The following is a 13293-nucleotide window of genomic DNA, read 5'->3' on the forward strand; positions in this document are numbered from 1 at the left end:
TCGGCTCTAATATCCCACCTCCTCTTTCTTCCTGCTACTGTTCTTGTAACTGCAGCTTCCTGTGAGATCAGCTATCCTAATCTTAGCGAATGAGACCAAACGGTGTAACTGTTGGTTGGTGTTTTCCAGACTTTCTGGGCAGTTGCTATGTTGATGGGTGTTGCTAAAAATGAGACTGCCAAAGAACTCTTAGGAAAAAAAAAAAAAATCACTGGAATGTGTGCACTGGAGAAGACAAAATAAGTAAAGGCTGCTGGCCCCAGTAAAATAAATATTACTGAAATGGTGCTAAGGACTGAACATGATTATCTCACAGAATCTGGACCCCAACACCATAAGGAATGCCAGTTAGTATCCTGATTTGACAGATGAGGAAACTGATACTTAGGTTAAGGAAACTACTCTTGGTCACATGACAAGTAGCAGAACAAGCACCAGAACCAGGTACATCCATCAGATTACTGAATGCAGGCTCCTAAAAAACAATTATTTGACCCTCTCCCCAGACCCAAATGATTTGTTAAGATCCGTGGAAGCAAGAGGACATAATGGTATCATCACTGGTGCCTGGCAAACAAGGAAGGCCTCAAGTGTTCATTGAGCAAATGAGTGACACGGTGAGTGAGGATGGAAGTAGATGCTAATTACTGAGCATTTACAGTTAAGCTATTTCTAAGAATTGTCTCAATTTTGCCTTGTGAGCTTCTTTTCTCATAGATTTATCTGCTTCCAGGCCTCCTCCAGTCTCTCTTTTTTTAAAAAAGATTTATTTATTTATATTAGAAGAAGAGTGCTGAGGGCGAGGGGCAGAGGGAAACAAGCAGACTTTCTGCTGAGCAGGGATCCTACATACCCTGCTGAAGCAAGACTTGATGTCAAGACCCGCAAGATATGACCTGAGCTGAAATCAAGCGCTGGATGCTCAACCGAATGAACCACCCCGGTGCCCCTCCTCCAGTCTCTTTAAACCCCACAGTGGGCCTACAAGAAGGGGCAGCCCCACCCCCTTCCAGTCAGTATTCTGGTCAGAGTCTCCAGGACAAAAGTGGGCAACCTCGATCACATGGCTCTGAATGTTGGGGAGAAGCATCCTCCTCAAGATTCTGTTTCTCTCCCAGTCTTTTACTCATATAGAGAAGGTGATTACAGCAGGACCAATTCTGGGGTTTGAAAGAAGTTATTTGACCAAACAGGTTGACATTATCTCCTATAATTTCTCAGCCAACCCTAAAGGAATATCAACATTCTTCTCACGTTTTTAAGTCTTGGGTGACATAAAAAGATGATTCTGGGGGCACGTGGGTGGCTCAACTGATTAAGTGGCTGCCTTCAGCTAAGGTCATAGTCCCAGGGTCCTGGAGTCCAGCCCCACCTAGGGCTCCCTGCTCAGTGGGGAGCCTGCTTTTCCCTCTCCTCACTGCTCCTGCTCTTGCTATTTCTGTCTCACTCTCTCAAATAAATAAATAAAATCTTTCTAGGGGTGCCCGGATGGCTCAGTGGTTGGGCATCTGCCTTTGGCTCAGGTTGTGATCCCAGGGTCCTGGGATCGAGTCCCACATCGCTGCTCCCTTTGCCTATGTCTTTGCCTCTCTCTCAGTGTATCTCATGAATGAATGAACGAATGAATATCTTTCTTTAAAAATTTAAAATAAAATACAGTCGGTGGAGGGGAGGGGGTGCTTGGATGGCTCAGCCGGTTAAGCATCTACCTTCAGCTCAGGTCATGACCTCAGAGCCCTGGGACTGAGCCCTGCATTGGGCTCCCTGCTCAACAGGGAGTCTGCTTGCTCCTCTCCCTCTGCCCCTCACCCCAGCTTGTGCTCTCTCTCTCTCTCTGCTCTTTCTCAAATAAAATCTATACATCTGTAAATGAATGAATATATTACAATCATCTGGGTCAAGTTTGGAGGAGTCACACATTTAATTTAATTATATATAGGGACTGAGGAATGGGGAAGGGGACACTCAAGGAGCAAAGTCCCCTTGCTATACAAGTAGAATCATTTCCCTGAGCCACCAGGCACCCCAGGCTGAGCCAGCCGTCCAGAATCCACTGTCCAATTTCAGGCCTGCTGCAGTTTCATCAGTGCTCATCACAGTGCAAAGCTGACCCATCTGGACCATGAGAACAAATCTACCAATACTCCAGGATCATTGTATTAAATGTGACTCAACAGTTTAGGGTGAGAGCCCTAAAAGAAATGGCCATAAAATTTATTTATTTGTTTTTTTTTTTTTAACATTTTATTTATTCATGAAAGACACACAGAGAGAGAGAGAGAGAGAGGGGCAGAGACACAGGCAGAGGGAGAAGCAGGCTCCATGTAGGGAGCCTGACACAGGACTCGATCCCAGGTCTCCAGGATCACGCCTGGGCTGAAGGCAGCACTAAACGGCTGAGCCACCCGGGCTGCCCTGACCATAAAATTTAAAGCTATTTTTAGTTTTATCACCCATCAAAACACTGTAAGTTAAGAAACCTGAGAACACGAGCTGACAGTGAAATAGTTTCCCACAGAATGCAGCAGGTGTCCTCCACCATAAATAATTACATAGGAATAGTTCATGGGTATGAACTTCCTTAATCTACTGGATGGACAGAGATTAAAAACAAAATATGGAAAACAGCCCCTTAAACATAACTATTTCATTTTTGAAACTCTCATTTTTTTTAAAGACTTTATTTATTTGAGAGACAGAGAAAGAGAGTGGGTTTGAGTGGGGGCAGGGGCCGAGGCAGAAGTGGACTCCCTGCAGAGCACAGAGCCTGATGTGGGGCTCAACCCCAGGACACTGGGATCATGATCTGAGCTGAAGGCAGATGCTTAACCAACTGTGCCATCCAGCACCCCTTGTATTTTCTTTCTTTCTTTTTTTTTTTTAAAGATTTTATTTATTTATTCATGAGAGACACAGAGAGAGAGAGAAAGAGGCAGAGACACAGGCAGAGGGAGAAGCAGGCTCCATGCAGGGAGCCCGATGTGGGACTCAATTCCAGGTCTCCAGGATCACGCCCTAGGCCGAAGGCAGGTGCTAAACCGCTGAGCCACCCGGGAATCCCCACCCCTGTATTTGCTTTATGTAGATATGCAACTGAAAATCATAATAATGTAATTTTATTCCTATTTAGCAAGATACAGCAATATTACAAAGCTTAGATTTCTACAACTGAATTGATTTCTTCTCCATCTCTATTTTATTATTTTTAAAAATATTTTATTTATTTATTCATAGAAACACACACAGAGAGAGAGAGAGAGAGAGAGAGAGAGGCAGAGACACAGGCAGAGGGAGAAGCAGGCTCCATGCAGGGAGCCCGACGTGGGACTCGATCCAGGGTCTCCAGGATCACACCCCAGGCTGCAGGCGGCGCTAAACCGCTGTGCCACCGGAGCTGCCCTCCATCTCAACTTTAAAACCATTAGCAAGGGATCCCTGGGTGGCGCAGTGGTTTGGCGCCTGCCTTTGGCCCAGGGCGCGATCCTGGAGACCCGGGATCGAATCCCACATCAGGCTCCCGGTGCATGGAGCCTGCTTCTCCCTCCGCCTGTGTCTCTGCCTCTCTCTCTCTCTCTGTGACTATCATAAATAAATTAAAAAAAAAAAAAAATTTAAAAAAAAAATTAAAAAAAAAAAAAAAAAAAAACCATTAGCAAGTGGTGATTTGCCAAAAAACTTCTTTAAAAAAAAAGGCATTAACCACTAACCAATATGGATGCCTACTGGAAAGAGAGGACATCTTGCAGTTTATTCGAAATGGTTGCTTTGATTCTCCAAAATTTTCCAAAGGGGAATAACTGAGATCATAAGAGTTTGACACTATAAATACCCATAAACTTACGGAAAGGCTGTGCTCCTACAGAGTGCGTATCTACTGCTTGAATCTCAGAACACAGCTTCTGAATAAAAATGTCACAGGTGGCTGGGTAACCAGGCCAGCCCAGAAGAGCCCCAGATGTGACTGCCCTGGACGCTTAGCACCACTGCATCTGACCACCAAGAGAAGCATGTTCTCTCACACACACATACACACACATACACACACACACACACTCAAGAGCTTGCAGCACATATTGGCTTCCCATATCCCCAAAGAAAGCAGGGCTCCTCCTCCTGGTCAGTTAGAGCTTTCCCAAATCCCATCACCAGACCAGCACGGGGACTCAGAATAAAGCTCAGTTGGGGGATTTTTCAGAGGGGAGAAGGGGACAGGGTAGACATCTATGGGCTGGTTGGGAAAGCTGGCTAGTTCTCCTGCATGGTCATCCCTGGTCATTTCCTTTTCTTTCATGAGTCCCAAAGACTGGCCTGCCCTTTGCACAGTTATTCCTAACCAGGTTTTCTTCACACCTTGGGTACCTATAAAACAGGAGGCACTTCCGTAGTCTTTCTTCTTGGCTGTAAGGGACAAATGTCCTTTTAAGACTTTTTCCCCCCAATTTATAATCAGCAGTAAAAGGAAATCAACAAGGAGCAAATGGGCTTTTCTCCCCTCTGACATTCATCACTCAGGCTTCTGTTATTCACTAAGCCTCAGGTATAGGGTGCCATGCCAGACACTGGGGCGCCAGTGGACAGGACAGAAAAGCCAGCTCCACGTAGGACACCAGGCCTGCACCACATAAGCAGCACTGGCCACGATGCTGCAGGTCTCTATGTTTCCACACCGTCACCTACAAAAGGGCAGTAATAAGTACCAAACCGGGCTACTGTAAAGATTAAAGGAGATAAAAGCTCTCCACATGTTTGATGCAGAGAAAGCATCTACTGAACCAGAATCATTGTTATGAAAATGGCAGGAAACAACTAGTAGTTTGGGAATGGTACCAAAGACTAAGCACACTAAATGCGTGGTGGCCTCCAGGCCAGCTGCACTTAAACTGGATCTAGAAAAACAACTAAAAGTCTGCCAGAGAAGGGGAGAAAGAGCATTCCAGCAAATCCTGGGGCTGCAAGAGGCATCAGCATTGTAAGGACTATGGGCTCTGAGGCCAGGATCAAGAGTTAGCTGGCAGATGAGCCCAGAGGAGGATCAGAGGGGTCCTGCACTTAACGCTGCAGCAAAGGGAGGGCAGGGAAAGGGACAGGCTCAGTTGTGGTTCTGAGCTTGAACTCTGAGTCAAGGGCTACGTCTTTTGCTCATCCAGCCAGAAAACTGGCTAGAACCAGGTGACTTTCTGGCTGGACCCAGGTGACATGGGCCAGGGGAGCCAGATGGGAGACAGCTCCAATGGGCCAGTGGAGAAAGCAGCTTAGCGGAAGGTTGTGGGGATGGAGCAAAACCTTCCCAGTCTATGTCGATGCCACTCCAGGGGAAGCCTAGTTTGGCAGTTCTGGTCAGATACCCTTCTCCTAAGGGATCCTACAGTAGCTCGGACAGCCCCCATCAGACCTCTTAATGTGCGTTTCTGTAGATTCCTTCAACAATTCACCAAGACCTACTGTGGGCCAGCCCCTTGCTCAGCGCTGGGAACAGGGGATCGAACAGTGTCTGCTCTCTGGTGGCGTTGCCTGCTTACAAGAGGTTCAATACACAAGTTTGGGTGGGGTCAAGTACTATGAAAAATAAAATAGGGAAAGGGAGTATAGAGGGACAGGCAGTGGGCAGGGACGGAGTCCCCAGGGCAGCCAGGGTGCCTCTGATTAGACAATGGATGCAGTGGGAGAATGACTCATGGGGAAGAAAAGCATTTTAGGCCCAGAAGGGGCACGCACAGCGTCCTGAGGGCTGAACGTGTTCACAGACTGGAAAGAGTTCTAGCAAGGGTGGGACAGGGTGAGCAGAAAGAGTGTAGAAAGGAAACAGGGGGAGAACCAGGCAGGGACCAGATCACAGATGGTCTTGTACTTTTAAGCATGATGGAATGCCAGTGCAGGGTTTAAGAAGGGTGATAGGATCTGACCCAGATTAAACTAAGACGAGTCTGGCTGACTTATGGAAAACTAACTCTAGGCAGAGCAGGCAGGGACACAGGGAGAGCGTCAGAAGGCTCCCGCAATCCCACAGGTGAGAGACACTGGCAGCCTGGCATGAAGCTATTAGCAGAGGTGGTACAAGTGGTCAGATCCCAGAAGCATTTTGAAGGCAGAGCTTGCTGATGAATTGGATGTGGGATGACAGAAACAGGAATCAAGAAGGAATTAAGTAGGTTTGAGGCCTGGGCAACTGGGTGAATATGGAGTGCTGCCATTTACCGAAAGGAAAAAGTAGACAAGAAGCAGATCCGGGGGCAGGAAGAAGAGGGCATCAAATTTGGGTTTAGACATATCAAATCTAAAATGCCTCTTAGGCCCCCAAGTGGAGATGTCAATAGACAATTGGCTATGCTCAGGGAGGAGACTGAGTTAGAAATAAAATCAGATGCACTTTGGGCATACAGATGGTAACTGTAAGCCTGACACAAGGTGAATCCCCTAGAACATGAGGAAGGCGGGGAAGAGGTCTCAGGACTAAACCAGCAAAGATGAATGAGAAGAAACACAGAATAAGTTAAAGCAGTAGAGGGTGAGATCCTGGCAGCCAATGAGGAGCAGGGTGAGGAAAGAAGGGGTAGCCAGAGCTTAAGTGCTGCTGAGTAGTCCAGTGAAAGGGCGTCTGAAAGGACCACAGGGTTAAGGTCGCCATCACTGTGACAAGCAAAGTCTGTGTGGCAGCAAAGAAAAGCAGGGTGGAAGGAAGGAAAGAAAGCAAACATAGAGGACTCCTATGAAAAAATCTGCCATATAGGAAAGCAGAGATACGGAGTCATGGCTGGATGGCGTGCAGGATGAAAGACAAGTTTTCTAAGACACACAATTTTATTACAACATGTCCGTACACTGATAGGAATGAATCAGCAGAATGGGAGAAACTCATGGGGACTGAGAAAAATGTACATTAGGAAGAAAAGGTATAAATTCTTCTAATGGCTTAACAAGCTGAATAATCATTTAAAAAAATTTTTTTTTAAAGATTTTATTTAGTTATTCATGAGAGACACACAGAGAGAGGCAGAGACACAGGCAGAGGGATAAGCAGGCTGCCTGTGGGGAGCCCAATATAGGACTCAATCCCAGAACCCCAGGATCATGACCTGAGCTGAAGGCAAATGCCTAACTAACTGAGCCACCCAGGTGACACTCGAGATAGAAATTTCTAACTTCATTATTTTCTACCATTTCCACAAACAGGCTATACTCACAGGCTGCACTGATTTAATCTGTAGAATTTGTGTCGTGCAACACAGAGTCTCCACACGTATTTTGCAGTTTCCATGTCTTCCTAGCAAATGAAATATTGCATAAAGTAAATGAAAACACATTTACGACTCGATACAGTTTGTATGACAAGACATAATTGGGGAATACATTATGTCAAAGTCACTTTTTTTATTCAAAGTCACTTTTAACACACTGTGATTCTTTCATTTTCTAATACTGTGCGCCTATCATATGAATGCTATAATTAGGATTTAAATTATGAAGACCAAAAACAAAAACACTATTCTGAGGGTGCGTTTCTTACACTAAAGTGTTTCAAAATGACGTAACTTTAAAATTATGAAAATGCTAACTTTTATTTTGACAATTATACTCAAAAAAGAACATTTTAAAAAATATTTGAGTCAGTGACTTAATACTGCCCTTGTCAATGGAGCAAAAGTGAGTAACTGAAGTAGTTATTTCTATAGAGCTCTTTGCTTAGCAATGGAAATTAAGATATTAGTGCTTACTTCCTCCCCTACTCAGTTCCTTTAAAGTTCATCATACCAGACACTATTTACCCAAGGACTTGGGTAAAACACTATTTACTGAGCAACTATTTACTAAACACTAAAACACTATTTACTGAGCAACTATTTACTAAACACTACAACACTATTTACTGAGCAACTATTTTTGCCAAGGGCTACGAGGCAAAATGTTATAAAATTTTATGTTTTTTATAGAAGTATTAAATATTTCAATTTTAATGCTATCTCCTTCCCCCAACACGCCCACAGAAATGCTAACTTGGTAACTTTTATGAAAAACGTTCCATGCAGATTCCTAATGTTTACTCACAGTTTGAAACTGGATGGTCTCCTCTTTATTGGCCAGCTCTAATGCAAAGAAGGACTTGTTGTGGGACATGTTAGCAATATCATGCCACCTAAAGAACAACAAAGAGAAAACAGCAATGTGAGTGCCACTAGGAGACAGAACATATGATTTTTCCTTCTAGAGTTTGAGGTATAAAGTTAATATTTGTTCATCGTTTTAGAAAGAACAGAGTTGTTTTAATCAGCTGGCATGCACCTTCTTGTTGAAGTGACAATAGCTGCTTGCAAGAAGTAAATGCAGAGATGAAGTGAAGGCAAAGAGTACTTAAGTACTCTATTTATCCTCATTTGCCAGATTAGTAGGCTCAAAGATCCCTATCTTAGTTGGTTACCAATACCTCCTTTATTCATTCAACAAATATATCTAAGGGTACCCAATATAGCAATGCCAGAAATTGTGTTAAGTCCCCGGGGATACTAAGATCAATAAGGGACAGTGCTTCGCTCAAGAAGGACACAGTTGGAGGGTGGAGGTGAGAGAGAGAAGAGAGAGGTCAGCAAGTACCATTAAGTGTTGCAGATACACAAGGCAAAAGTGAGGCATGAAGGTGTAGGAGGAATGCTCTGAAAAGCTTCAGGGTGAAGACAAAGTTCAAATGCTAGGAACACAAAGAGTGAACTATTCTGGATGGTTTCACCAGGATTCAAACTCTTATCTTATGTTTTCTAACTGTATTTGACCACGTTTAGATTTTATATATTAATATTTTCTTTTATTACACAACTATATAATTTTATGGAAGGGAAAAATGGGTCTGAAAGAAAAATGTTACCCCTACTTCATCCTTTTCCATATTAGATTTTTTTATTTTAAATTTATTTAAATAAATAAAATTAATTTGTAATGATTCCATGTTTGTTGATTTTTTTTTAAAGATTTTATTTTTAAGTAACCTCGATACCCAACATGGGACTCCAACTTACAACCCTAGATTGAGAGTCACATGTCTACCAACTAACCAGCCAGGTGCCACTCAATGTTTAATTGTTAAACCTAAAGGTTATTAGTATCATTATTGAAGAAGGCAATTTTAAAAATTCCTGTCCAGTGGAATGAAAGAAGCTGGCTGGACCTCCAGTTTTCATGGGGCCCTTTGGCACCATTAGAGTCCTACCCTTCTGGTGCAGTTCGGATCCTCTTCTGCCCCCTATTCCCCAACTCACATGTCGGGAAGACCTAAATGAGCAGCTTAGTGCCAAGAGAGCAACTGCCTGACCCAGGGCAATATGGTCTAGGAGTAGGTTTCTGCATCCCAAGCCAGGTACATTCTCCATGGTCATAATCGCCAGGGAAAATTCAGAGCCCCAAAGGCAGTAGTAAAACAAAAGAAATGAAAGAAGAAACGTCAGTTAACAGAAAAAATTCTTGAAAGGAAAAACCACTTCTCAAGAAGAAATAGGCTAGTTTTTAGAAGGCATGAATATTGGGGGATTAAGTTCCATTTAATAAAAGAAACCATTTAACACAGTGGTTAAGAGCCCACTCTTCAAGTGGAGAATCAGAGTTCTTGGTTATGCCAGTTAGTAACTGCATGACCGTAAGCAAATCACTTTATTATTCTAAGTCTCAATTATCCTACATGGAATGATGGTAGTACCTCTGCTGAGAGTTGTAAAGATCACACAAGAAAATACAGAGAGCACGTAGCATAGTACCTGGCTCATGACAAGCACTCAGTAAATGGTAAACACAAAGGAACCAATAACCAAAATTGGTATAATGTTTTACTGCTCTACAAAAACAATAAAAACTTTTAATTTTTCATCAAGAACAGAATCAAAGTATATAGACTCTCAGTAAAATTGGAAATATTTCTATGAAATGACACTTTCGATTTTCTAGGGTATGGATTTTTTTTTTTTAAGATTTTATTTATTTATTCATGAGAGACACGCAGATAGAGGGCAGAGACACAGGCAGAGGGAGAAGCAGGCTCCATGCAGGGAGCCCGACGCAGGACCTGATACTGGGTCTCCAGGATCATGCCTTGGGCTGACGCCGGCGCTAAACCACTGAGCCACCCAGGCTGCCCGGGTATGGATTTTAAGGAATGAAAAGGCAGGGATTGAACAACATGGTTCAATGTTGCGGTCTTTAAGATACAAATTGGAACACAGAAATTTAAACCACCTGAAATTTCATTCTTTGGGGTCAGCCACTATTAGCATATTGCTATAGATCCTCCTTTTTGTCTTTTTCACTATAAACATTCTAAGATTTCCACAAATGACTAATATCCCATTTTTATAATCAGAAAAATAAAACATTATACAAATAACTGAACTTTGCTTAACAAGCAAGCAAGCAAGCAAGAAAAAAAGATTAATTTGCTTAGACGTTGGTATTTTAGGAATTTTGGTACATAAGAAGTCAGAGAAAGGCCCAGATTTTCCATAAACAGTCCTAGAAGCTACAGTTGAAATTAAAAACTCACATCAAAACAAAGAACAGCCTCCATATGGCAGGAAAAGGGTCACACACCTTCCAGCATTTCATAAGCAGGCCATGATGACAAGCAGTATTGTTTTCCACATACTTGGTTTGAAAGAAAGTGGCTTATGAAAGAATCACTGGAGTCAGGGGTTATTTGATTCTAGGAAAGACATCTTTCCATTTCCTAGTGAGACCTTGGGAGAGAGTTATGGGCAACATTACCAGTACAGGTTCTAGAAATTAGCACCAAGAGGAGCCACAGAAAGTGCACAGGAGGACGTAAGAGAAGTACCTAAATATCACAGGAGGCCTTCCATTCTTGTGTTTCACAAAGATCCCTTCAAGACATGCTCCAATGGATATGTCACTGCCTTGGCTATCCTGGAAGGAGAAAGCACAGAAAGAAGCACTCAGGCAGCATGTGCACGAGAGGCATGACCACCACACCCAGCTCCCTAGGCTCCTTTCCCAGAGAGAAGATGCTCAGAAGACCTACACTGGAGGGCAAAGTCTAAAAAGTATAAAAGGATCGCCTTGTCAATAGGTAGGAAAATAAGAAGAATCGGGCTCTTTAAGGAACTCGATTTAAGAGCATTTCAAAGAACAAACTGCCAAACAAGAATGTGTTTTACTGTGAAATTGTGACCACGGGACCTCAGCTTTCAAGTTTCCAGACTTTCTGTGTATCTCCCACCTCTGCACGGCAGGGTGTCGCTGGGCCTCCCCGCTGTCCTCTCAGAGCTCCTGAGATTAATCTGGAGACCCCCTGGCCTTCGTGCCAGGCTCACCTTGGCGGGGTAGCTCTCTTCTCCATAGCCATCCATCCTCTCTACCTCCTGCATGTACAGCATTTCGGCATCGGGAGCGGTGAGCCTTCTGCAACCCAAAAGACGTGAGATTGATTGCAAAACCAAAAATGGAAAAAAGGAAAAAAGGCTATTCTTAAAAGCTACATACCAATTTGGCATGAGGTATTTACAAACATCTGAAGTGTTTAAGCAGCTGAAATTCATTTTACCAATCTATCAACATCAACCGAAAGCCAACTATGCACACAGCACTGAGCTGAACGCTTACAGTTAGTTATAAAGATCCTCTCCCTGTGATTCAGGCAGGCGAGGGGCACATGGGGAATAAAACACCCTAAAAAACCTTCACTGAAAGCTGGAACTCTTTCTAAACCATTCAGTAAGTGCTTATTATCTGAAATATCAGGCAATACTAAGCATTGTGTGCTAAATGCAAATGATTAGTGCAGGAAATAAGGGTTAAAAGACTGTAAATTACAAGGATAGGTAGGAAGGCCAAGCGGGTAAAGAAGGTGCTCAACTGCATGGAAACTTGCCTCCCCAGCCTCATCCTCTGCTGCTCCCAGAAGGCACCTCACACTGCAACCAAGTCATGATATTCCCTCATGCCTCTGGGCCTCTGCACATGCTCATTCCCTCTTCCTGGCACACCTGTCACTCCCTGTGCACCGATCAATCCTTAACATCCTTGAAGAGTCGGCCTATGTATCACTCCTTTGTCAGCTCCTGTGACTGCCCTGAGTCTAAGTCCGATGCCCCTGCTCTGTGAAGACCCACCACATCCTACGCACACCTCTCCCACTGCACTCATGTCACACTGTTAGATCAGAATTACTATCCTGATGGACTGTCCTGCCTATCCCTTACACTCCAAAGCAGGGAATGTATTCTTTGATGGTAGGTAATTGTTCTATTTATCTTTCTGCCATAGGATCCGGCCTCACACAGAATAATAGGATTAAACTATCTTTTTTTTTTTTTTCAAATATAAAACTATCTTTTTGAAAGATGCACAAATAAGTGCATGAAAGTAACAAAAAATAAGGTGATGTGTGCCTGAGGAATGAATTATGCTGGTGAAAAATGAAGGGTTCATTTGGGACAGCAAAAAGTGAAGCAGGAAAGGCAGGATGTGACCAACTTGTGGGAAGTCTTTAATCCCAGGGCTAATGAACTCAGGCTGGTAGAAGACTCATGAACGCTTCAGAAGAAGAGGAAAGGAGATAAAAAGAAAAGTGATATTTTAGGAAGATTAATCTTTAGTGAGCAACTATATGGATTTGAATAGGGAGAGACTGAAGGCCAAAGGTTTTTAATGGGGGGGGATAAACAATAGGATATAATCAGAGAGACTTGGGTTCAAATTCCATCTCTACCACATGTAATTATGGGCAAGTTATTTAGTCTTTTTTGAGCTTGGTTTTTCCAATGTGGAAGAAGAGAATATCATTTACCTAAAAGAATGGTTGTAAGAACATAATGATGTCTAAAGTACTTGGAACTGTGTGGGATTTGGTTTAGAGTAAGACCCAGCATTCTCTGGGGGAGGATTTTTCTTACAGACAACACATACAGATGCACTACCAAAGAAAGTCATTATGTACCCAGCGTCAGGGCAATAAGCACCACAGCTCTTGGTGCAGATTCCCCAAAAGACAGAGATACAGCTTCCAAGGTATACAAGGGGAGAAAACCCCAGACATGCCGCACCATAAAAGGAAACAAGTCTCCCTAATCTTGCATCAACCCACACAAGACTAGGTCACCACCAAAGCCTTTAACATACGAGTGAAGAAGTGGCCCCCTTCGCTGACTGGCTGCTTTCACTTTCCTCAGCTTCCTCATCGATTAGCATGGACACTAGGGGAGTCACTATGGGTAAGTGCTCAGAGAAGCTGGCGACCCAGAATCACAGTACCAGTGACTGAAGCAGTAAAGCGCCAAGTGTAACTGTGTCAATACATATTTC

General features: G+C 43.4%; 1 protein-coding gene across 1 annotated transcript in view; it reads right to left on the reverse strand.

Moving 5' to 3' along the window:
- Positions 1–13293, reverse strand: part of PTPN21 (protein tyrosine phosphatase non-receptor type 21) — a 79346-nt gene that overhangs the window by 23958 nt on the left and 42095 nt on the right. The window contains exons 7-10 of the mRNA XM_072762198.1: positions 11304–11391; positions 10808–10896; positions 8044–8131; positions 7182–7261 (exon numbers count right to left, since the gene is read on the reverse strand). Coding sequence (XP_072618299.1) covers positions 7182–7261; positions 8044–8131; positions 10808–10896; positions 11304–11391 — 345 coding nt within the window. The remainder of the gene's footprint in view (positions 1–7181; positions 7262–8043; positions 8132–10807; positions 10897–11303; positions 11392–13293) is intronic.

This window comes from Vulpes vulpes, chromosome 6, assembly GCF_048418805.1.
Source record: "Vulpes vulpes isolate BD-2025 chromosome 6, VulVul3, whole genome shotgun sequence".
Lineage (NCBI taxonomy): Eukaryota > Metazoa > Chordata > Mammalia > Carnivora > Canidae > Vulpes > Vulpes vulpes.